The sequence below is a fragment of the Pholcus phalangioides genome, unplaced genomic scaffold (genome assembly GCF_987345545.1).
Source record: "Pholcus phalangioides strain wild (caught in Gottingen) unplaced genomic scaffold, Ppha-v1.0 ptg000002l_1, whole genome shotgun sequence".
NCBI classification, from domain to species: Eukaryota; Metazoa; Arthropoda; class Arachnida; order Araneae; family Pholcidae; genus Pholcus; species Pholcus phalangioides.
The window spans coordinates 5,832,591-5,858,047 of NW_028301595.1; the positions used below are offsets into that span (position 1 = coordinate 5,832,591).

Consider the following 25,457-nt stretch of genomic DNA (forward strand, 5'->3'; position numbering starts at 1 on the left):
CGCAGAATATTGTTATATCAAGATTTCACTGTATATCTAGTTAAATCAATATGAAATTAATAATTGCACATTATTATTTCAGGCCATCACAGATTTGCTTGTCAGACAGAAACAAGTTACCATCGGTGTGCCATCGTATTGTGAAGACACCATTACAAGACCTATTCCTACAAAAGACTTGATAGAAAAGATAAATAAAGCACATGGTAGTGATAAGAGTACTGCCATGTTGACTCAGGTGAAGCTACTTATTTACTGATGTATGTGGTAACTAATATTTGGTCAAATGTGACTAATGCATTGTTCCCAGTGATCAGGAGTCAGGGAAAATATAAAATATTTGGCAAGGTCAGAGAAATATGCAAATATTTGATAAAAGTCAGGGAAAAGTTCTGTGAAGGGAAAAAGATGAACTCGAAAAAAACAAAACCAGAAGGTTATAAATTTCAGTTATATTTCTTTCTTTTAGGTTTTTGGTCAGGGAAATTTTTAAGTTTTAGTGAGGGAAATGGTCAAGCAGATTTTTCTGGAAACCCTGCTAATGTGATCATCTTTTGAGGTCACAAAAGGCTTCGTGTTCAATTCTTTAGCTGTGCAAAAAATTTCATCTCTGTTGTTTTATTATATAGGAAAAAATTAGTTTAAAACATAGTCATTGAGAGAATATCATTTTCTCTTTGTGAACTGTAATACTTAATTTTTTACAGTCACATCATTTTATTTAAAATTTAATTTTTATGATATCATGTCAATCACTCATAGATGATTGACCAGTTAAAGGATTAAAATGTAGTGTATTATTCAGACCATCTTTTTTAACTCGGTAAAAAAAACTCACTTTTTACTCAACTTCAAGATTTTCGTCCTTGTTTTTCAGGAATTACTGGTGTATTTAGCCATGTTCATTCGAACTGAACCTCAGCTTTTCATGGAGATGTTAAGACTCAGAGTTGGTCTCATTATCCAAGTGATGGCATCAGAATTAGCTCGGTCCTTAAAATGCTCTGGTATGTAATTGATGAGTGTTTAAAATTTCATTTATTTTTATTATCATGATGGATTTTATAATTATGTAGGATTTTTAGGTTTGGGATTTTCAAGATATTCTAGCAAATATTCTGATACATGTATTTTTGAAGTTTAAATGAATCTCATCATTATTCATTTATACTTCTTCCATATGTGTATTTCAGTTTTTAATGTGGATGAGAAAGAATTTTTAAAAAATTGGCATTAGTTTTTGAAAAGTGTTTCCCCCATGCTAAATTCCCTGTGCAGTTGACAGAACTTAGTTTCTGAAGACATCCAGACTAGTTGAAACTTGTTCGTGGGAGCAAATGTTCTCCATTCCAATGGGAAACAAAAACACCACTATTTATTGCTCGCAACATCGCTGAAGATTTTTTTCAACAAGCCAGTAACAAATTTGAACTGTTGTGAATGTTCATGAACATGTTCAGAAACATTGTTGCTAGTCTGGATGAGGTTTGATGTACATGTGCTTATTGATGTTACTGTTGTGAATGAAACTATATCCTTAGCATAAAAAAATACTAAATGAGAGCTAACTTGTCCTGATGGATTTAAAATTGAATTTGGACAAATTTTTTGGAGTTGATTTAGTTGAAATCTTTTTTTCTTTTTTTTGGCAATATTAATTTATTGATTGAATAAATTTTTTGATATTTTTGGTGAGAGTTGTATATTTTTCTGTATAAACTAGAAAAGCAATTTTTTTTTCCTGGCAGGTGATGAAGCTTCTGAACATTTACTGAACTTGAGCCCATTTGAAGTGAAAATGCTTTTGCATCACATCTTGAGTGGGAAGGAGTTTGTTGTCAAAAGTGGTAAGCATATTGACATGTACAAAGAGATGTTTTTACTCAGCCTGTGTGTTATAAGGAAGGGAAAGCTATGCTGCTGGTGTATTGGTTAGCTGCTTTCCCAATTGATGAACATTTACTTAATTTTGTTTTGTTCTCTCTCGCATGCTTCACAAAAGACCCATGTTTGATTTCCCAGAGGAGTCCACTAACTTTTATTTCGAAAGTTTGCCTTGGCCTAATATCAGAGAAAGTTGCTTTCTTAGACACATTGACATGTTCAATACCAAAAATTTTTATTTTATAAAAAGACTTTCATTTCCATCTCGTATATTTTATCTCGCATTTTATCAAACAAACTGATGCATAAAAAATTAAACTTATTTTTATTAAAAAGTAAGAATAGATGAACATTTACTTAATTTTGTTTTGTTCTCTCTCGCATGCTTCACAAAGTGCCAAACTGTAAGTTCTTAAATTTGACCTGTCCATCTTATACAGCCTACATGTTATAGCTAACATCAAGTTTATGCTCTTTGCAAAATTGGTAGACCAGTTTCTGGCCTTTCTATGAACTAACTGTCTGGAGTCTAGCCAATTTGCAAATTGGTTGGACTTCAGAATTTGGATTTAGCATATATACATGGTGATTCAGAATTCATCGTTCAAATTTAGTGGAGAGGTGTGGAATAGCATGAGAATATGATTTCACTAGGAAAGTATGGTCGCAAACGTCATGCAGAGGGGCAAGATATGCTCAGAAGATGTAAGAAAGGAAATGATACAAGCAAGTTATAAGTCAAATAAAATTTATTTCTTCATCATTAATACACAGTTACAGCAGGAGCTCAAAGTTGTGAATGCTTGCTAGGATGCAAGACTGACAGCGCCATTGCATTGACTGCTGAACATCCTGGGAAATGGCTGGCATTACATAGATGGTTGCTAGCAACAACTAATAGTTTTCTAAAAGGTCCATATGTGTCATTGTTAACTGGAGTGTTATGTTATACATAAGCAGACGTGCCAACTTTTGAAATCCAGAAATCCGAAGATTCTCCCGAGGGCCCCCCTCCCCCTCGGACACTCATAGAATCGATCAAAAAAAAAAGTTCATGAAAAAATTTTAGAATTTTTTTTTTTTTAAAATAAATTAAGAAAAAGTTACATTCTTCCCCCCCTTCCCCACAAGGCAGGTTCTGCATTGCCCCTGAGAAGAATATAATTCTATGCCAGTCTTTCAATGCAGAATAGAGAAATCACATCTACATACTGTTTATAAAGTATGTGTTTCCTTTCGTGGATGCTATCAGTGATTGATAATCTTGGGTATATGAATTCTTAAAAGCTTTATATTTAGCTGTATATAGCTTAAAGTTTTATATTTTCTTTCTGAAGATGCTTAATCGGAAGGAACGATTTAAAAAAAATTCAAATTACAAAGCTGCGGACGAAAAAACGTGTTTACCGCTCGGCTGTTAATGGAATACAATAATGATTATACAGGAATTTTGGCAACCAAGGTCATGCCCCTGATTAATGATTGTCGATAAATGCTACGAAAACAAAGTCACGTCTTTGCCAGTTGCTTAAATGCAGTCACAGAGACTTTTTTACGGCTGCTCGATGGAAATGACTACGGCTGTCCTCTATGGGTGTTTTCCTTAACGATGACAGTAATTATTGACGCCACGACAACATGAAAGCTCGCGTAAAATCTAATTTTCTGCCAAAATCCAGAGAAATTTTAACAAATCCGGAGAGTGGGAGGAAGGATGAAAAATCCGGAGTCTCCCGCCTAAATCGGGAGAGTTGGCAGGTCTGCATAAGGTTGTATCATGGCACCCCATATATTGAGATGGATTCAAGATAAAATTGAAAAAAAAAAAAATTAATTTTGTGAACAGAAATCCTTTACACACACACACACAGTGCCCTCTGCTACATCATGCACAATTTTTCATGCCATACTTTCCTAAGTGAAATTGTGTTCTTATGCTATTCCCTACCTCCCCACAGAATTTGAATGATGAGTTCTGAATTACCCTGTGCACAAGGGTATAAAGTCTTATCTTTATACATCCTTTATTTTATGAACTGTTGGCGAAAGAAGTATACCATATTTTAACATGTAATAAGGAACCCCTTTTATCCAACAATTGAGTCCCAAAAAATAGAAAAAAATAGGAGGAGGGTATACATGTGGATGGTGTTATAGACATAACTTTTTCCCAAATTTTTAAAGCCTTAAAAATCAACGGATTCTGTATACAGTACTTTGAATAATACTACTTAAAAAAATTCCAAATAAAGTGCCTATTTTAGACATGCTATTACTTCTACTGAGGGCTGTATATGTACTGATATGCAAAGTTTAATCTTTACATATTATCCACTGTCTAATCTGTAATTAGAAAGTTGTTGCTCTGTCTCTTCCAAGTCCAACTAAACAAAAAATTCCGTTTCTAAGTGCAACATTCATCAAGATATTGCTGATTGAAAGTTAGGTTGAAATCTCATGATGTAGAAAAGTTTTTATGAAGTCCAACTGCAAAAAAGTTTTTAAAATTTTTTTCCCAGTCCCTCAATATGTGGTGTTCTTTTCCTCAGTTTGAGTGATTTTTTTAAAACTGAAATATTGCACTTACAAAATGAAATATTTTTAATTGGGCTTATAGCAAAAATAGGGCAACAACTTTTTAATTGGAAGTTAGAGGACCCTATGAAAAACTAAATTATATATCTCGGTACATATTCAGCCTCTAGTAAAATGAATGACATATCTAGAATGTTGGCCTTTTTTTGGATACTTTTTTTAATTGAAATCATGTTTCTATAAAAACGGTTCAAAAGCTAAAGGGTGTAAGAGGATATACTTTTACACCCTGAACATATATTTATATATACAGGATGTAGAAACTCAAACCTGTTTTTGTGCAGTTTTTTTTTTGGTTTTCTTTGTTTTTTTGTGTCGCTGTGGTGGTCGAGTGGTCATAGTGATGGACTCGCATCGCGGGGACCCGGGTTCGAGCCCCACCGTCACCACAGTGGTGGTCGGCTGAAGTTGGTTTTCTGTGGTTCCCAACTTTGAGGCGCAAATGGGAGCCGATCTCCCCGTTAAAAAGTCTCGCCACAGAGAGCAATAGTCCTACAAACAGTACAAATATTCAGTCACTAAACATCACTCACTTCATTTCTGAGATATAGATGGCAGCACTGAAAAATCATACACAACACTAGATACGCACTCAGACTGTTAGGTACACGCACTTAACACTTCCGGCACAACTCACTAGGTAGTAAATTGCCTATGGCAATAGACCTGAGTTGTGCTCGGTTTGGGAAAAAAAAAAGGTTTTTTTTGTGAGATTTTTTTTTTTTGTGCGGTATATGAAAAGTTCAATCAAATTAGAACATAATTGACAAAGTTATCAATTAAAGAAAAATTAGTAGGTTTGATTGGCCATTTAGTGTTTACGATTTTTGATATTTCATCGCATCGGTACGCTAGCACATGGCATCGGCGGAGGTTTAATACTTTCAGTGAAAATGATCTCGTCGAAATGATTCAGGATGAAACCATAAGGGATGATAAATTATGTAACAGATGTTACTGATGGGCAAGAAGAACCTGATTATATGACAGCAGATAAAATCTATGCAGGACTCCAACTTTGCAGTAAATTAGAAGGTCATTTTCTTGCAATCTATGTTAATTCTGAAAGAACTTTAAAATTCCAAAAAGAGCTTCAATCGTGTATATTTGGCTACCGAGACATATACAAGCGTCTAGTGAAACAACAGTCGTCGGAAAAACTGATCACCGACTACATGGTAATTGAAAAAAAGTCAACTCTAAACGAGTGCGAGGTAGTATCTTCAAGTGACGAAAGTGATTTTGAACCAGTTTACCACAAGAAAATTTGCGTATTGTCAGACTACGAAGGATAATGGTTATACATTTTAAAAAATTTTGTATGTGTAAAATAAACATATCTAAATAAAATATTTAAAAATGTTTGCATGTGTATTTTCTAAATCAGATTCCAAAAGGTTTGGCGAGATTCCAAGTAGCTGCCAAGCCTCATGTCTTGATTTCGTTTAAAAAAGCAATTTCTAGTTATTTCGTAAGGTTTTGAGTTATTTTCTACGTGAGACTTTTTTTATGCGGTCCTTATCCACAGCATAAAAAAAAATACTTTTTAAATGTGTTGCGAAAAATATTTTTTATAGCTACTCGTGAAGTTTTGTGTAATTTTTTTTATGCGGCCCTTATCCACCGCACAAAAACAGGTTTGAGTGTATATGTATTTTACATATAAACATCATTTCAAAATTGAAATTAACTTTTGTGCATTTTTAATTTACATGCTTTCATAGTAGTGGCTAAAGGTAAGCAGATAATTGCATCCTCCTGTGTGTGCATTTACAAAACCTTGCTTCCTTAATTTGTATTCAATACACGCAGCACTATTGTAAATGCCTATAGCTAAATTTTGTTATGAGCAATTAAGCAACTTTACTATATCAACCATTTCTTGGTTGAAATGCTGTCTAATGATTACATTTGCAACATTAAATGCAAAGAATTAAAAACCTCTGGCTATTGAACCATGGGATCTTGGAAAATCACTTCTTAACCTGTTAAGAAGTTAACGTGCAAGTTATATTGAGACTCTTTATTGGTAACCCTGTAAATAGGATTTTTTTTCCTTTCCACATCATTATCATTTTCTCTTGTTACATTTCAGCAAGTTAAAAATTTGTATTATTGTAGGGGGTGGCTGGGGAGATTTTAAAATTTTTAAAACCTGTTCCTTCTTATTTTTTTCTTCATATTATATGTTAACAATAATACTAGTTTTTGAGATTTATCTCTGGTACTTCAACTATACATCATTCAACTTTGTTGCTGAAAACCTGCACGTTAAAGGGCTTGATGCAATACTCTGCTGGAAAAAATACATTACCTTTTGGATGAAAGCATAAACATAAGTAAAGTAACAATTCACTCAAAATATGGTGAGAACAACAGCTATACTCATTTCGGAACTACATGATGTTCCTTCTTCAGTAGCATAGAAAACAAAAGACAAACAACACTTTGCGTCTTGATAAGCGAGCTTTGAGATTATTTTTATTGTTTTTATCTACTTTGCTTTACTTATGTTTGCTCTATATGAGAGTCGGGAAGAAAGGAAAGATCCTTCTTTCTCGAGCCAATTAATTGTCGTAAGACTTAAAGGATAGTCAATAAAAACTCTATCTCATCTTCACTGAGCTTATGGTACCACTAGAGTGTCATTACTACAGTGAGGGGGGGCAAAGGAGGCAACTGTGCAGGTGGCAAACTTTGGGGGGGGGGGTGGTTAAATTTTGAGAGAGAACAAAAACTCAGTTATAAAATCATCAAATTTTACAGTAATGAGGCCAGAAAATGTTTGTCCCCCCCAAAAATCCTAGTTACTGCCTTGTACCACTATGTGAGTATAAACTGCTGTGTAAACTGATAATATAAATAAAGACATTTTTAGAGGCACTTGCAAGTCAACAGACTTACCATCTTTTATTGCAGCCTCAGAAGATGCATCACAGATACTACACCACTTAACTGTACATGTGCCTAATAAACATTCCTCTTATGAATTTCTGACAAATCAGTGGCTTACATGCAGGATTGAGTGATCTGAATGTGTGCATGTGTAGGCCCTTATATATTTATGTGTAGTCAGAGTTATTGCATGCTTCTTACGGGTGCTGTCATCTGGCTTCCACATTTTGGATGGAAAATGGCATGTCTTAATTTTCATGTTATTGAAGTACCTTGTTGAAGATCTCCGTAGAGAGAGTTTTTCAAAAGGGGCGACCAGCTCCCATTCATGCCTAAAAGTAAGAAAACCAACTTCAGCCAATTATCACTGTACTGCCAATAGGGTTTGAATCTGGATCTTTACAATGCGAGTCCGGCATGATTCCCTGTATCATAGATAGGCTGTGCAAATTTCAGCATGAGAAAATTAAAAAGTCTAGCCTATTTTTGCCACGTATCACCTATTTACAGCCAGAAATATGACCTAATTATACTATTTTATATCTTGTTCTATTTGTCAAACTGGAACATTTGGTCACCTTATTTCATAGATAATTATCAACTATATGGGTTAAATTACACGAATCTATAGATATCCATAGATTTATATCTATGTATATAGTTTTACATCCACACATGCCAACTGGCATTGAAAAAAACTTTTGGCAAATATAGGCTATAAGTAATACAGTTCCAATGTCAATAAGACCCGAATTCATAAATTATTCTTTTGTGCATGGTATATTCTTCCTCAAACTACAGTTATTTCAAAAGTGTTATTATGATCCTCCTTATTTCTATGTAAAAATCTGTTTTGTGCTTATTTTAGCTCGCAGTGGTGTTGTGTCTGTGGCAAATCCAAAAGCAAGCAAAGTGAGTGTCTGAAATGGAAGTATTTTTAAAGTGTCCCAATTGATATTTCCACGTTAAAATTTATAAAAGTTTTAAGTAACCACGATTTATCAAGACCTAACTGCGGTATTTTCCTGCATATAATCCAATTTAAAAAAAAAGAATTTCTTGGTGTGGATTATAAATGCTAATGTATATTATCTGCAGCTAAATAAATAATTTTAAAACTAATTGATTAAAAATAGTTTTTTTAAACATCTATGGATTACACTAACTGAATCAGGTATTGATAGGATTGCTAATGAACTATGACATCAGGCTAGTGGGTGTAGTCTGGAATTGAAGCAATAGAAGAGCTGCTCCAGACCAACTTAAATGTGATTGCAGCATGGGTATTTTAATCAAGTATGACTTTCAGCATTGACAAGTGTGCGGTTGCTCATTTTATTTTGACAAACCCTTACCAGTTGAAAGGTATAACTGTTCCAGATGCAACTAGGCATACTGGTTTGAGGATTCTCATTGACAAGTGTCTTAGATTTTCTGAACATTCATTCTTGGCCAAAAGAGTAAATAGAATGCTCAGTTTCATTCTCAAAAACGTCACCAAGTTCTTCTAGAGTCATCTTTTCCGAGGCTCAGTTTGTCCTGGCGTAGAGTAATGCCATGCGGTTTCGGAGATTATATCTTCGGAAAGATATAGACTTGATTGAAGGGGAGTGTAGAAGAGCAAGGTACAAGGGTATATTTCAAGATGCAAAGCCTGAACTATGAAGAGAGACTTCAATCATTAACATGCTTTCTTTGGAACAACGTAGGCATCGTGGAGATCCTCAAAGCAGAATATGCTGAAATCTGCAACGTACGTTGCAGAATAATCAGTGGTACAGCAGAACAATCTGGAAGAATTTTAAAAAAAATGTAGAAAACTCGATTATGGGAATTTTTATTGCAGAACATTTCCAGTCAGCCAAGGGTTCGTTGCAGAACAATATAAAACATTCTGCTTTGGGGGTGGAGATATGATCAAAGTATTTAAGATTTTCAATGGGATCAATATGATGGATCGTAAAATATTGTTATACTCCATCAGGGAGACCAGTTTCAGTTATTTAGGGGAAATTCTTGGTTATGGTGTTGCAGGGAGTTTTTTCCTTAATAAGGTTGTAAATACATGGAATAGCTAAACTTCTGTTGTCACAAATTCTCCCAGGATATATATCTTCGAGAGGAAATATGGTAAGCTTGTGGTGGGAGTAATCAAGAAGCTATCCACGCTTAAATGAATGATAACCATATTTTTTTGGGCAGTATATTATACTTTTAGTTAGTTATTTCTCTTAAGTATTGAAAGTTTGGGTAGCTGTATTTAGCCTATGACAACCATAATTTCATGGCAGAGCCACCCTCAGTGGTGTACAACAGCTGTGGTTGCACTGGGCCCCTTGCCCTGTGAAGCCCAGCATCCTCGGTAAATCATTGAATTATTTCTTTCATCAATTGGAGTTGTTTTTTCCATTAATTCTGATTTTCTCTGAATTTTTCTCAATTCTGGAATTATTTCTTTCATTAGCTCTGACTTTTCATTGGTGCTGGAATTATTTTTAATTCATCAATTCTAAAATTCTTATGAATTTCAGGAATTGTTTCTATCATTAGTTTAAAATTACCTTCAGCATTGAATTTTGATCAATTTTTGTGTTAATTTACATTTGTGTTCAAATTTTTTTTTTATGGATATTGCATAAAAAATAATTAAAATCCGGGCAAAGGGGTCCTAAAAACTTTGATGCTCCAAAATTGATGAGACTCATCTGGTAAGCGTGGCCCTGTTTTATAGATTTGCCCAATGTTATTTTTTTTATTTTTCATCTTCTAAATTTTTTACCTTTTTGTCAATTTTCTTTCCAGCTCCTTTGTTAGGCAATCTGCCTGTTGTGGCTTCAGATTTTGTATTTGTATGAATGGGAGTAGAAAAAAAAATATTTTTTTTGCAAAAACGTGACAAACTCCCTTGAATTGCTTAGGATTTTATTATTACGCAAATACCAGAACAGGCAAAAAGCTCAACGAGGTGGCTGAAAAGAAATTCCCATAAAAAAATATGGATGCCAATTATAATTATTATTAATTTTAATTAATGCTAATCAAAAGAATTTGCATATGTGGGACTATATTATGACTTTTAATTTTTAAGTGAAATTCACAGCTTCTGCGGATTATGTGCAGGAAATTACTGCAACAATTTTTTCATGGAGGTTTATTTTTTTTTTTTTATATTCAGTTTCTTTCCCAATACCATAGTTGAATGGAACAAACTCCCCTCTACTATTGTTAACTCCCTCATGATCTCTGATTTCTTGTCAAATGTTTCAAAGCATATGTGTAATGTACCGCATCCTCTTGTTTAGGTCTTGAAGGCCAACGATATTGTATAAATAAATAAATAAATAGAGGTTCAATTCTGTTGTATAACAATATCTGTTATATTAAATAGAAAAGTGTGGCAGATATTATCCTGGGCAAAGATAGTTCGGGTGATGAATCCAGTTTCGAAAGCGACAGGCAAGGTCAGTGGTTGAGGCGTAGACGTCTTGACGGAGCCCTAAATCGAGTTCCGAGAGGTTTTTATCCAAGAATATGGTCTGTATTGGAACGTGTAAGAAACATTTTTTTTTAAATATAAATTCTGAAACTATTTTCTGTCATTTCCAAAATATAAGCTAAGCAACACAGAAAAATAAGCCTGAGCAATTGTGAGTGAGTACATCGCTTTACATGCTCAACCACACAGCATCTAATATTACAAAAACACTGTAAATGAAGTTTATTTGTTGACATTTATCATAAGCTTTTCAAAATAATATAATTATTAATTTAAATTCACTTTTTTGAAACAAATGAATCGAAATCAAATCGGCTTCTGATGTGCTGACAAGTTTAAGAGATCAAACAATCTACTACTGTGTGGTTTATGAGGGAAATTTTTATCAATAGAGCTTTCTCCTTGAGCTTCTCTCTTTTCATCTCCTGACAAATGGTGCTGCGTCACAAAAAAATTGACAGATCAAAGTTTAGTCACAAAAAAAAGTCATTTAGATGTAGCCCCGAGCTACAAAAGGGTGATCATATTGAAATGTGGTAGTTTAATGTAATGTAGATCATAATAAACATCACTTTATGTGTTATGTCAAGTTTTTCGGTGATACAGAGACATCTGTGAATATATATATTTTTAAATCATGAAAAAAAATAAACACTATGCCATGATAAGTACTTTAGTGCAAACCCTTCTTTATGCCAGTTGGTTCATATTTTAAAGCTTCAAAATGTGTTAAGAGCTATCAGTATTGGTGTATGTACTACTACTCAACTTAACCAAACATGCACCTCATACACATTCCTCTGAGGAATTTCTTACCAATCAGAACATGTGTGTGCACTTGTTTTGTGTTCTTGCTGGTGCTGCCATCTGTGTCCCATGTTTTGAAGTAAAGGTGGTAAATGCTTGAATTTTTCATGTTATCTAAGTATCATGTTGAAAATTTGCCTGCAACAGACAGACAACAGTCAACAGGGTTCGAACTTAGATCCTTGCTCGGCAGTAGTAGAGGGTGCCACATGGGTGCACTAACTTTGCTGCTTATGGCTTATTTTTTTATTCAGTGTAATATTACAAGCTGTACAAAAGCTAAATACAGTAAGATTTCAGTATAATATTGACCACTTTTGACGTCAATATGTGTGTAACATCAGTTCCTAAAGACCCTTCTAGCGTTATATTTTTGGGTTCCTTATTAAGTGACCCCATTCATGAATATAAGTGGATACAGGCTCCTCGAATGGGGAGGGGGTTGTCACCTCCACCCTACCACTTATGCCAGTTTCTCAAATTAGTCACACTTTTTCCCTCTGTATCTCACTATAAAGCGTTATTTCTTCACATATAATTGTTTTCCCAGCTGTATTTTTTTCTTTCAACCGAGCACAACTCTGGTTCTATTGCCATGGATAATTTACTACTGATTGAGTTGTGCTGGAAGTGTAAGTATGTGTACCTAACTATCTGAGTGTGTATATAGTGTTGTGTGTGAATTTTTGTGTGCTGCCATCTATATTTAGAATTGTGAGTTAAGTGTAATGACAATATTTGTACCTTTGTGGGCTTGTTGCTCTCTGTTGTGAGACTTTTTAACCGAGAGATAGGCTACTAAACCAGACATGCATCTCATCCATATTCCTCTGTGTTACCTCTAACGAATTGGTACATGTTGGAATGTGAGTGTAACATTTTAGTGAAACCTGGCATGAAGTTTGTTTCTGTGTAATGCTTATTATGTGTAGTGCTGCCATCTGCCACCAGTTCTTCTAACTATGAGTGAAGTGTAATGATTGAATGATTTATCGTTGTAAGCCTGTTGCTCTCTGTGGCGAGACATTTTAATAGGGAGATCGGCTCGCATTTGCGCCTCGAAGTTGGGAACCATAGGAAACCAACTTCAGTAGTTTCAATGGTGGGGTTCAAACCTAGGTCCTCGTAGCTAGCTGTGATTTCCCCTTCCTTAATCAATTTTCACTATTCCCCCTCTTACAGCTCTCTGTGGTTTCTTTATTTTCTTCCAAGGCCATTTGAGGGCCTTTATGATTAGGATTAAAAGTTTTTAGTTAGTTGAAATATGATAAAATATATAGCATAACATGTTAACCCTTAAATCAGCATTTCTCAACGTGTCCATCGCAAACCTTTGTCAGGAGGGGTGTTACAGCTAATTCATTTGTGTGCCTATTTATGCTTTGAAGTGTTTTTTTAGCTGGTAAATTATTCTGGGGAGCTGCTGAGAACCATGAATTGCGCAAGGGAGCTGCAAACAACAAAAGTTTGAGAAGCATTGATCTGTGCCATTCATACAATTTTTCACTCGGGGGGGGGGGGGGGGAGGGAAATGATTCACCCTCCTCCTCTAGTATCCATTTATGTTTGTGAAGTCATTTTTATACAGTCTCCCGGGGGTGACAATATACTGAGCTCTAACTATATTTCTTAGAGGGTTGGATATTGGATGACAAGATCCATTTAAACATTGTTTCAACCTTTATACTCTATCTCGCTCTCCTGATTCTCATTACTTATAAAAGATTTTTTTTGTGCTTTTCTAGTGTCAAGGCCTATCGATTGAAGGAAGAATACTTGGACAACAATTAACGCGTGAGGTAAGTGTAAAGACTTCCCACAAATGTATGTTTTGTTATTCCTTTTAGTTTTCAGGATCACCCAGCGATTTTTTAAATATTTTTAATGTCTTCTTCAGATGACCCCCGGTGAATTGAAATTTGCTCTAGAAGTGGAAACTGTTCTCAACAGTATCCCGCAGCCAGAATATCGGCAGCTTATGGTTGAGGCTCTGATGGTATTGACTTTGTTGATCGAGTATGATTCAGTCAAGTCTCTCGGAGGTATTATCAATGTTGAACACCTTGTACATAAAGCTAACCACACATTTTTGGAAGATCAGGTATGTCCGAGTTACGTTATTGAAATGTGACTGTTAATTTTCAGTATGAAAATGGTGGAAGATTTATCACTAAAGAATTGTAATGCTAATAGATCTATACCTGCCAGATGCAAATCCAGGAAGATCTGTCAGTAAGGGTGAATTGTGCAAGTTTGTTGGATCGTTCCCATATTTTACAGGACAGACAAATTTTCTCATATTATTCGGCTCTTAGAAGGGGGTAATCGTTCCTATAACCTCCTACTCCCGTAGCTCTGGGTCAGCTTATGAGCAAAGGCAAACATCTTCAGCAGTGAAGGCAAATATCTTCAGCTGCGAAAGAAGCAGAGGCAAACATCTTCAGTTTCGAATGGAGTGGAGGCAGACATCTCCAACTGTGACAAGAGTAAGGACAGGCATCTGCATATCTGTAAATAAAGCTGAGACTGAAATCTTCAGCTGTGAATGAAGCGAAGGCAGGTGGATCCACAGCAATATGTAGACAAAGTGATTTATTGTATACTATATTATTCATCTTGGAAGGGATGATCACCCACATTGCTCCCACCCCGTGGATCTGCGTTTGACATATGCAGGGTGTTTGCCATGCACCCCAAGGAAGTCTAAAATTTTTCTTGACTTATTGAGCAACTTTAGTGGCATAGCTCTTCCATTTATAAAATAAAACATTTATTCAAGATTTGTGCATATGATGATTGATAATAGAAGCTCCATCGTTTCTGCTTCTCACTGCTGTGAGTTTTTTAAACAGAAACTGATCTACATTCACGATTTGAAGTCAGGAAGCCAGTTAAAACTATCTTCAGCTGACCACCACATGATCATTGGTATCTATCAGGCTTTTGCTATTGGGAGCCCGATAAGGGGGCCAGGATTTTTGGCAATAAAATCAAGCACTGGAACTCACTGATAATAAATCTGAAAATGTACAGTCAAACCTCGTTAGTGCGTCACCCGGTTAACACGTCACTCCACTTACCGGGTCACTTTTTGGAACTCCCAATTGGAATTGGCACAGCTATGGTTTACTCCGCTTAACGAGTCACTCTGCTTACTAAGTCATATTTTTGCTCTCCCAAGAGTGACTCATTAACAAGGTTTGACTGTATTTGTTAAAAATCTGACCTTTTTCTTATTTTGTGCCTTTTCCATGATGGCAGACACCCCTGATCTGTAACAGATCCCCCAGAAGATAGAAAATTTAAGACTTTCTTGCAGATGGGCTGGCATAGACTTTCATGGCCAGCATCTAATTGAAAATGAGAACTTACTAGGCTATTAGGCCCTGGTCTGCTGTTTCTCCCTGACGTTTACAGCTCCAGGCATCCTCAGATGCGATTCTGGGTACTACTGAGTGTCGACGAAGCGTCTTGTCAACTTTTCCCTTCATTTGTTGCAGACTGTTGTGATTGGTTGGTTCCCTTGTGGTTATTTGAGTTACTATTTTACGATTGACAAATGCCAGTGAAATAATACTTGAAAAAGGCTTGTCACATTGAATTTTTTTGAAAACCCTGTATCCTTTCACCTACCCTGGAAAACCATCCCTGCAATAACCCAGGGCTCTTTGGAAACAAAAGGCTGACTTATCCACCATCTTTCAGCAGAAGTGTGATGTAAGTACTAATGCCATAGCTAATATCTGTTCCCTATCCTATTTTTTTATGATTAGACATCACTTGGGGCAGCAAAACCAGTTTTTTGTTGAATGATGGCAGACCATAAGTCTGTCCCCCTAATAAAATTTATTGGGGGAGGAGGGCTCAAACAGTCTCAGTCCGCCAAATTCTGCACCTATGTCCCCAGTGAGTCGTAAGACTGTTTTGGTAATTGCTTCAATATATTTTGTTCTTTTTCTTATCGTCTAGAAAAGCATCAAAGGTGATGCAACTCTATGTTGTTGCACATCAGAAGTAAATCAAGGTCCTTGTGGTGGAGCCGCCGGAATATGTCAGCACTTTTATGACAGTGCTCCCAGTGGATGCTTCGGCACGATGACGTACCTGATCAGATCTGTGGCCGGAACGATGGACTGTCTGCCGAAGTACGAACTTGACTGCACAATAAGCTAATTCTCGCATCATTCATATTTTGAAGACTTGAATTACTTTACATTTTCCTTGTAAGAAAAAAAAGACTGCTTTTTCCATTATACGTTCTGATTGTTTTGTTTAAATCGTCAAATAAATTGATCTATTATGAACCCGAAGCGCATGTGTATTAATGCTTAAACTCACATTCATTTCTTATATAAGTTAGATCTTCACTAAAAAATGTGGACATGTTTTTAAGGGGACAATTTACAAGCCTCTATTGAGGTAGATAAAGTCTAAAACCTTGAAGTCTCATGGCTCAAATTATCAAGACTATTGACAGACATCCAGAGGCATCAAACTGTTTCAGACCTGTGGGTGCTTCACTTTATATAAGTCCCATTCACATGTGCAAGATTGGGGGTTGCTTTGGTGATAATTACCGGCATGGCAACTTTTTTCCCCTCGTAGGGAATAAAAAGGTGGAAGAGAAGCTCATAAAAAAAACCCATCTTTCTCGGGGTGGATTGGTGATTGACACAGACCTTCTCTCCCATAATCCTCTGCACCGCGAAAACTACTGTAAGCTCTTTCATCAGCCATCTTGAATCAAATACTTCTGTTCAACCCACGTAACCAGTGACGACTTCTGGAAAGAGGAAAATTACTGGCATAAACTAAACGTCATGTGAATGGTTTGTAGTGAAAATCCCCATTACCGGGATGTTTTATTGAAAATTTCAACCACATCTCATTTTTTGAGGCCCCTTCTTCTCTTCAGCCCCCTCCCAGGGGGTGCTTGGGTTGGGCCATGTGTTAAAACAGCACTGAGTGATCTATAGAGCATGTGAAAGACTAAATAAGTGGCCTATAGAGTGAAAGAACAGGTTGGTGAGTGGCCAAAAATGTGGAAGACAGATATCAGCACCAGCAAGAACACAAAACGAGTATAACTGTGACAATATAAATTCATTAGGGCTACACATACACTCAGAACACGCATTCCGGCATGTACCAATTCTTTAGAGGAATATGTACGAGGTGCATGTACGGTTAAGAAGGCCAAAGGAGTGTGCAAAGCATGTGAGTAAGCAAGAGAAAACCTAGAGAGTTTGAGCATGGGAGTGACCTTGAAACAGAAGGCTAGGTCAACAGCTGACAAAAGAGTGACCTATACAGTGAGCAGCCAAAAGCGTGACCAAGAAAGTGTGCAAGTATGTGAATAGCCTAAAACACAACTTAGAGCAAAGGACCAGGTCAGTGAGCAACCAAAAAAATGATTTAAGGGCGTGCAAGCATATTAAAGATCAAAAGAGTGACAGAGACAGCAAAGGTTTGGGTGAACAACCAAATGAGTGTCCAAGAAAGTATACAAGCATCTGAGTGACTTACAGACAGAAGCGTATTCACAGGGATGGGGACATGAAGTGAACTATAGCCTAGGGTGGCAGATTTGAGTGGTCAATAAAGTTGGACTAGAATGAAAGAAAGGCGGCAAAACTATAAATCTTCATCTAGCCAGCGCCATTTCTTAGACTGAGCACAGACTTGTCAAACAGCTATTATACACATATTAAATTAGCAGGCAACAAAGATCTTCACAATACACTGTAAAACCAGACAAGGCCAAGAATTGATCTGTGCCTTTACCGGGAATCAAACCCAGGCCCCCTTGTTTGCCGGACGAGTGCTCTCACCACTAAGCTACAGAGGAGATTTCACAATGAACTAATGTAAGATTTTCTTTATTCACATTGCACAAATATACAGATACGCGTGAGAGAAAAAACTCTCAAAGATTCTTGAAAATACACAAATATGAAAAACTACATATTGGTGTGTCCATGAGTTTTTTCTCATCCAGAACATGTCAAATTAATAATACTTTCAAACCAAAACAATATAAAGGAATGGTAATTCGGCACGAAAAACTTTCATACATGCTTTTCTATTTAGCTCACAAAAGAAAAAAAAAAAAGCTTGAAAATAATAACACACCCACAACATGAGCAATTTTACAATTGATGATGAAAAAGTCACAGGAATAGAGAAGCTACTCACTGTACAGTTTTCACAAGAGTGTCCACAAAAGCTTCGAAACTCTTAACCCTCAGACTGATTTTTTGGGAAAATTCAGTCACCATTGGTTTTAGGACTGGGCAGGAAACTTTGTTGGCAACGTAGTCACACAATTCTTTAATTTCCTTAGCGGCAAGCATGCCATCTGGAAAACTATTACCCTAAAAGGAAAAATAAATTATAACAGATGTGTATTGAACAGAGACGTCAATGTCACTCACAGAAGTAAAATGTCAGTATGATAAAAATTGAAAAAGCCAATCAAATTTTTCTCATTATTTCAATTTTTTGAAATGTCTCAGTCACCATGTTAATTTTTTTTTTATCTTGCAGCTCTAAAAATGCTTTGCCATACCTCCATTAAGCTCCAGTTTAAAGAATAAGTGTAATGGGATCTTTTACTAGTAATGTTAGGTAATTTCAAAATTATTTAGTTTGAAAAAAAATTAAAGTATCTATTATTGTATGTATATAGTCTGACCTGCTCGTAAAGAGCCTACTTTTAGCAAGAGTCCAGATTTAACTAAAAAGTTAATGCATTTGGTTTAGCTAATTGTACGACAACTCCATTGTTTTTGAAGAGCAGGTTTTCATTGTAGCTTAGATTTAACAAGCAATTAGAAATGAAAACTTGAAAGAATAAAGACAAAAAATTGAAAGTGAATAAAAAGTAAATGCAAGAACCCGCAAAACTGACAGAGTTTCTTTTGCCTTTGTCATAATATGGTGATAATACCCATGACAAGGGATAAATGTCAATCAAATAATCCAAAATAAGACTTATTACCCCATAAGGTTTATGGTAAATGTGCATTGAACAGTAATGTTTCATCTAGGAATGAGGCAATGGGAAATGAATATATGAGGAAACTATTCAAAATCAGAATTTTTTGAAAATGGCCAATTCATCCTTTGCTTCACTTCTAATACTACTTGTGTGAGGGGTCTTCATTGGAATTTGTCCATGTGTTGTGTTTTTTTAGGGGTGGGGGGGGGGGGGGGGTGAGGAGAACGCCCAAAAGTTTTAATCATCAAAGATGATATAAAAATTGTAAAGTCGCTAGAAAAAAATGGGGGGGGGGGGGGAGGAAAACATCATTAAATGTCCATACCGTGTAATATACACTTGCAATTATAAGCAAGTTTTCTTTTAATAAACAAAACGTGATCACATATTCCTAGGGGATCAGCGTGATCTGTCCAGGGAATTTGTTATTGTTAGTAAACATCCATGCCCAAACTGGGATTTGAACCCAGAGACCTGCATCACCTGCACAGCCAGAGGCTAGCTCTCTGACCACTCGACTGCCAGGCGGTCGTTTTCCTCACCTGAATATAGGTGAAAACCTCATTTAGGAAATGACTGGATTTAACAAGCATATTTGTTGAAAAAGGAGCTCCTCGTTATAAGCAGATCCGCCTGTATGTTGCTTTACTAATTTCCTTTTAAAGGAAAATATGAATCAAATGAATGGATGAGGTTTTGAACACAAGACACATTTTACTGTCCGAAACCTCTAAAAGCCAAAGTATGTCGTGGAAACCAATAGATTTTCTCTTAATAAAAGAAACATTCTACAAATTTATTTCTACAAATATTTTTTACAAACTATTGAGGTTAGTTGAACTACTTGTTACTATTAATTGTTTGTTTTTAATTTATTCTTAAATGCATTGTTTCAATATTAATTTTAAAGTTAAATCCTTAGAATATAATCCAAAGGATTATTACAGAAAATCTTACATCTCTTTTTCCCTTGGCAAGTTATCCATTAGCCCAAAAAGTTCAGGTGACCATGACCTTTAGTTAAAACGAAACACTTGTGATTTATTTTTATGAATATGATCCTGATTTAGTTTTCTGAGCAAGTTGGGGGGGGGGGGGGAAGTAGAATGTGCAAAGAAATAGATGGTTTTACCTTTGTCTGTTCTTCAATATCAGCCAACATTTTCGCCATAAACTCGATACGACTTTCCAGCTCCTCCAAGGATGATTCAACGGATGCCTTCACCGCACTATCAGTTGCACTTTCTGACTGAATGTCTTCACTCACCTTACCACCATTGGCTGAACAGCTATTCATATCATATTTTGAATCGATGATATCTATAGATGCTGTTTTCTCATGCATGCAGGCTTCACTTTCTACACCTGCATTTTCTTCACAAACCTCACTTTGATTTTCAACTGGTATAGAAGAAGTAGATGCTCTAACTTCTTGATCGATGGCCATTTCTCCGCAGACGTCCCCCACACTGGGATCAATTTCAGATGATGTTCCAATGATTTCATTACCAGGATTCCCATTGGTGATTTCACTGTGGGTGTCAGTTGCAATGTCCTTAGAATCTAAATCCTGGTCTTTTTCAACAAGCTCACTAGATTCTTTGGAACTTTTTAGAGGAGATGCATGTTTTAGAGGCGGTTCTGGTGCATTTACTTGCTTAGTCTTCATTTTCATTGTCACCAACTCAACACCTGCTTTTTCCTTCAGCGATTTCAGAACACTCCTGATACCAAACACATCCCTACAGCTGCAAACTGAAAATAAGTTCAACAAGTGGAAAAACCATTCAGTTGCTTCTTCGCATCTTGCGTGAGGATTGGAAGAAAGCAATTTGCCATTCTGCTCTACATGATTGTCTTGATCACAAACTATGTCACTTGTAGAAATATTTAGCTGTCCATCTGGTAATTTTTCAACAGCATCAACAATTACTACATCAGAGCACAGTACTTCAAATTCAGAGCCATTTTCAACATGTGTATTAACATTTACAGGCTCATTAGGATCCACTGTTGAGGATTCCAATTGGCCATCTGCGACAGAGTCGGTAGCGTAAGATTTGGTAACAGTTTCATCATCAACAGCAGTATCAATACTAGAGGTTTGGCATTGGAGATCCTCGATTTGCATTGACTCGGAGCACATCAAACTATCATCACAACACAATTTTATACTTTCTATAATTGACTGTTGCCACATGCATTCTATGAAGTTCACGGAGAAGAAGCCCAAGAGTATGTCTGCAACAAAACCGGATGATTTTACCTGTTTCAAAGTGGTACCGGATGTGAATTCCCTTTCCTTGAGAATAAATGCTCCTTCATTCGAGGAGCATTGCAAAACATCAAACTTTGCAAGCGATTTATTAACGCCCTGTGACAGTTTCTCCATAGCACTCCGTAAGATTTCAGAGCCAGATTTGAAAGCAGATGGTCGAAAAACAATGTTACCACCAGCGTTGCTCAGAATTATATCTGGAAAAAAATTGAAAGTTATCAGAAACACACATAAAAGTTCAACAGCTTCAATGATAAGAGAAAAATCAAGACATGACAAACGAAATATTTTTTATGTGCATTTCACCCGCATTTTTTTCTTAATGAATAAAAAAAAAATTACATCAACATTAGCATTTTTATAAATCAACATCAGGGTCCATTAATTTGATTTTAGTTTTTTTTTTTTTTGGAGCAAGGAACAATTAGGTCAAACGAAGCTAAAACAAAGGGATTGACAAAATGTAAAAAAAAACCAGAACTTGTCATAAAAACTAATGGCCTTGAAGAATCATAAAATGTGAGAGGAATCGTTATGATCAGATAAAATGTCACGAAGTGAGTGAAGACTGTGATGTGAACACATAAAAGCATGAGCCAATGAACTTTGGCAATATGGGCACTCAGGTTGACCCTGTCGTAATAAAAGGTATGATTGTATGCGACAACTGTGCCCTATGCACAACCAAGACCCCCCTCTTTGCAGTTTGCCCTGCAGCTCAAATGCTATGAGCAGTGGTGGGCTTGATCGCATGCAATTTATTATTTGCTTGGTTATTCCAATTGTCTTGCCAACGGCAATAGTTTAATTAATTCATTATGTCTCAAGCTACCATTTAACAAATTATTTCATCCTGGAAAGTAATATGAATGAATGAATAGTACTTTTAAGAAACACAAGAGCATTTCGATATCCTTATACAAAAAACGTCAATTACAATGACAGCTCATACACAATCACCAGAAAAAATGCCATTACAACAGACTTAATGTTATAAGCAAATTTAAATTTTTGCTGTGTCAGGTAGAATTTCATAATTCTTACCTGCATTATAAGTCTTTTGTATCATTTCTTCCTGATATTAGCGAATGAATAGGATTCCAATCGTGAAATTAATTTTTGGTTCACAGCAGTTGATTCTCTAAACCATTTTTGCACAGAATTTCATATTCTCAATGCCATTCAGCCAACCAACCAAACAATTAAATGTCCCAATTATTATCTCCTTGCTCAATTCTACAGCTTTATGAACTTTTTAACATCTTTCCCCGAATGGAAAATTTTGAAATGAATGTCTCGTAACTCGGCATGATTTTTAAAGTGCCGTGAAAATATGTCAGACTTTGAATCTGAATAACTTCTGACAACTCATGCAAAAATAAGGTCCAATATCTCTAAAATATGAAATTTCAAAGTTTCTAGTGATAGGAATTTCGAGTCCATTACTGGATGACAAAATAGTGTCACAAACATATGGTAACAAACGTAAAGGTAATAATAAACAGTAAATTGGTGTAGCTTAGGACCCCAGCGTGTTATGACCTTATGTGACGGGTCGTTCAATTTGTCTTAGCAATTTCTACATAAATGCACTAAAATAAATGTCAATGATGAGAACTTAAAGTAAATTATGATATGAAAAAAAAAAAAAAAAAAAAAAAAAATTTATTCTTTGTTAAAGTAATGCGAGACATAAATTGTTTTTAAACCATCAAAAAATACAATTACAATATACAAATACAAGATAGAGTGACTTGTGAGGCTTACAAAAAGTACAAATTCATTAATTCTGGTTGCCAAAATTAATGCCTTATCAGCAGCATCTCAAAAACTCAAATTTTAGGGAATTAACTTTTAGGAAATATTTTTATATTACCTTTCAACTAATGAAGCTATACCTAATTGTTTACCTTAGACGTGCCTTCAGAAAACTGAATCAGTTGCCATAATCTGTCAACCATGGAACGATCAACATTAAGCCATCAGCAATGTCTTCAGCCGTTGATGTGCTTTGAGGCTGCCAATGTCTTTGTCTCGTAACTCTTGTAGTGAATGTTGCTTGGAGAGCATTCAAACAAATTGGCTATCTCAGAATATCTTTATTAAAGTCAGCATATAAAATAACCCGCCACGTAGGCATGATATCTATACGCATCCTAGTCGATTGCCACAATTTTGGGATTTGGTTTATTTATCATTATGCCTATGAGTCATGTCTGAAATATCGGCTCTTTGTCGGTGCCCGATTGCAAGTAACCTCAAAATTATATGAAAACATCTAATAAATTTGGATGCTAGTTTGAAAAGTTGTCTCATAGAAATAGATCAGCTTTAAATCAAAATTTTATTTCTTATACTCTTCAGTTATAACCATATTACTTGGCCTTTTTTGTCTTGACAAATTTTTTTTAGAATTTATGCCTCTGTTTTGGTGTAAATTTTTTCTTTAATGTAATGTTTGTAAATTTGTTCTTTTCGTAAACAAGGTATATGAAAAAAACAAACCAAAATGTGCCAATTTGATGTAAAACATTTGTGGTAAGGCTGTAACGGAATGCCTAACTTCTAGACAACACAAAGACTGTTCAATATATCATTGTGAAGATTAAGTATATCTGATAAGATGTCTGACCTCGACATACCATCATTAAATGACACAATATAATGTTGTAAACATGAAATATTAAACTTTCCTTATCACATAAACTAAAAATTAGTATTACTTGAGATTGTATAACTACAAGTCTCATGTGTAACTAATAAAAGTTTTCGGTATTACCTTTCTTAGAACCCTTTCAATTAACATTAAAAACTTGAGGCTGTGTACTGACACAGGATGAATGAATGAATAGTACTTTTAAGAAACACAAGAGCATTTCGATATCCTTATACAAAAAACGTCAATTACAATGACAGCTCATACACAATCACCAGAAAAAATGCAATTACACCAGACTTAATGTTATAAGCAAATTTAAATTTTTGCTTTGTCAGGTAGAATTTGTGAAGGTAGAATTTTCAGCTGTGTACTGACACAGCCTATCCTAATTATTTTCAGTATAATTTGTCCAACTCTTTAAAACAACAAAAGCTCCTGCCAAATAAACCGTGGCTGTAAAAGGTAACTGATCTGTTAGTCACTGGAAGTGACTGAAATCAAGGCACGTCCCGTGTATATAAAAAATATATGTATATAACAAAGTTGGCTGGGGGGGGGGGGGGGGAAATAAATGGTATAAGAAAACAGCCCATAAAGCAATGGTTTTCGCAGTTTCTAAATACAGCTATAAAAAAAATAATAAGTCAGAAAAAGTAAATAAAAAAATAAAATATCTGCTTCTAGAAACATGGTTTTCATTCTTTAAATATGAATAGTATGTGTATTGTGGGGGGAATTCACGACGTCAGAAGATAAGCTATTCCACGAATTTATAGCCCTCTTGTATAAAAACTCCCTGTGACACAATATAACCTACAATTATCTAACTAATTGAAACTGGTATCCCCCGAGTCGAAGCATTTGAAGTACAGCGTATTCAAAGAACCAACTCTTTCTTCATACAAACTTCTCAAGCTTCAACAATGCTCTAGTGCAGTGTTTCTCAACCGCCGGGCTGCGCCCCGCTACTGGGCCGTGAATAGTTAACGATTCATTTTTACCCATTTATGCCCCCATTAGGCGTGCGTATTAACAAGGCTTTCCACTCACATAACAGAAATCAACCAGGACGCAGGCTTCCAAAGGTTGAGAACCACTGCTCTAGTGACTCTTCTTTGCTCCCCTTTAACAAAGTCTATATTCTTCTGAAGATAGGGTCTTCAAAACTGTATGGCATACTCTAGGCTAAGATGAACTAAGTCTTGAAAAAACGGAAGGATGACTATGGGAGTCATAGACCAAGCATTCTATTTGCTTTTTTGGCCACCACAAGCTTATAAGTGGACCGTGGGTTTTTTGAACCAAAATGAGCAACCATGCACTTGTCAATGCTCAAGTTCATGCTCCATTCATTTGCCCATGCTGCAATCTTATTTAAGTAGGCCTGAAGCAGCTTTCTTTGATTCCCAACTACAACCACCACTTTAACATCATCCACAAATTTATTAACAATCCTATTGATTCCCTGATCTGGTTTATCAATAAAAATTAAAAAGAGTATGGGTCCAAGGATACTTTACTGAGGGATTCCGCTTGTGACCAGTGTTATCTTAATGTATGGGCCTACCCGGGCACAGCCCGGGAGCCTCACAAAAGTGAGAACGAGTTGCAATTTTTGAGAATTGGCCAGTCAGGGCCTCAGAAAAATAAATTGGCCCAGGAACCCATGATGCTCTTAAGACGGCACTGCTTGTGACGTCTGTGCAATCAAAAAATTCCTGTAGGGCTAGGTTAAGAAATTAAGGCTGCCCGCTTCAAGCAGTTTAATATGCTGAACAAGTATTTCGTCAAAACCTGTAATTCCTTCACTTGGATCATGTCGTTAAAAAAAATCTGTTATTTT

The 25,457-nt window shown here is 35.8% G+C and overlaps 2 protein-coding genes across 4 annotated transcripts in view; one reads left to right on the top strand and one right to left on the bottom strand.

The window, feature by feature from the left end:
- Positions 1-15,981, top strand: part of LOC149089133 (putative phosphorylase b kinase regulatory subunit alpha) — a 47,555-nt gene extending 31,574 nt beyond the window's left edge. For all 3 annotated transcript variants that reach the window (XM_089237383.1, XM_089237388.1, XM_089237393.1), the window contains 8 exons: positions 83-238; positions 878-1,007; positions 1,749-1,847; positions 8,243-8,286; positions 10,763-10,924; positions 13,423-13,476; positions 13,575-13,778; positions 15,647-15,981. In XM_089237383.1, coding sequence (XP_089093509.1) covers positions 83-238; positions 878-1,007; positions 1,749-1,847; positions 8,243-8,286; positions 10,763-10,924; positions 13,423-13,476; positions 13,575-13,778; positions 15,647-15,850 — 1,053 coding nt within the window. In that variant the 3' untranslated portion in view covers positions 15,851-15,981. The remainder of the gene's footprint in view (positions 1-82; positions 239-877; positions 1,008-1,748; positions 1,848-8,242; positions 8,287-10,762; positions 10,925-13,422; positions 13,477-13,574; positions 13,779-15,646) is intronic.
- Positions 15,982-17,541: 1,560 nt separating this feature from the next.
- LOC149089134 (gem-associated protein 5-like) overlaps positions 17,542-25,457 on the bottom strand; it is a 79,820-nt gene continuing 71,904 nt past the window's right edge. Inside the window, exons 25-26 of the mRNA XM_089240105.1 lie at positions 19,810-21,152; positions 17,542-18,051 (exon numbers count right to left, since the gene is read on the bottom strand). Coding sequence (XP_089096231.1) covers positions 17,869-18,051; positions 19,810-21,152 — 1,526 coding nt within the window. The 3' untranslated portion in view covers positions 17,542-17,868. The remainder of the gene's footprint in view (positions 18,052-19,809; positions 21,153-25,457) is intronic.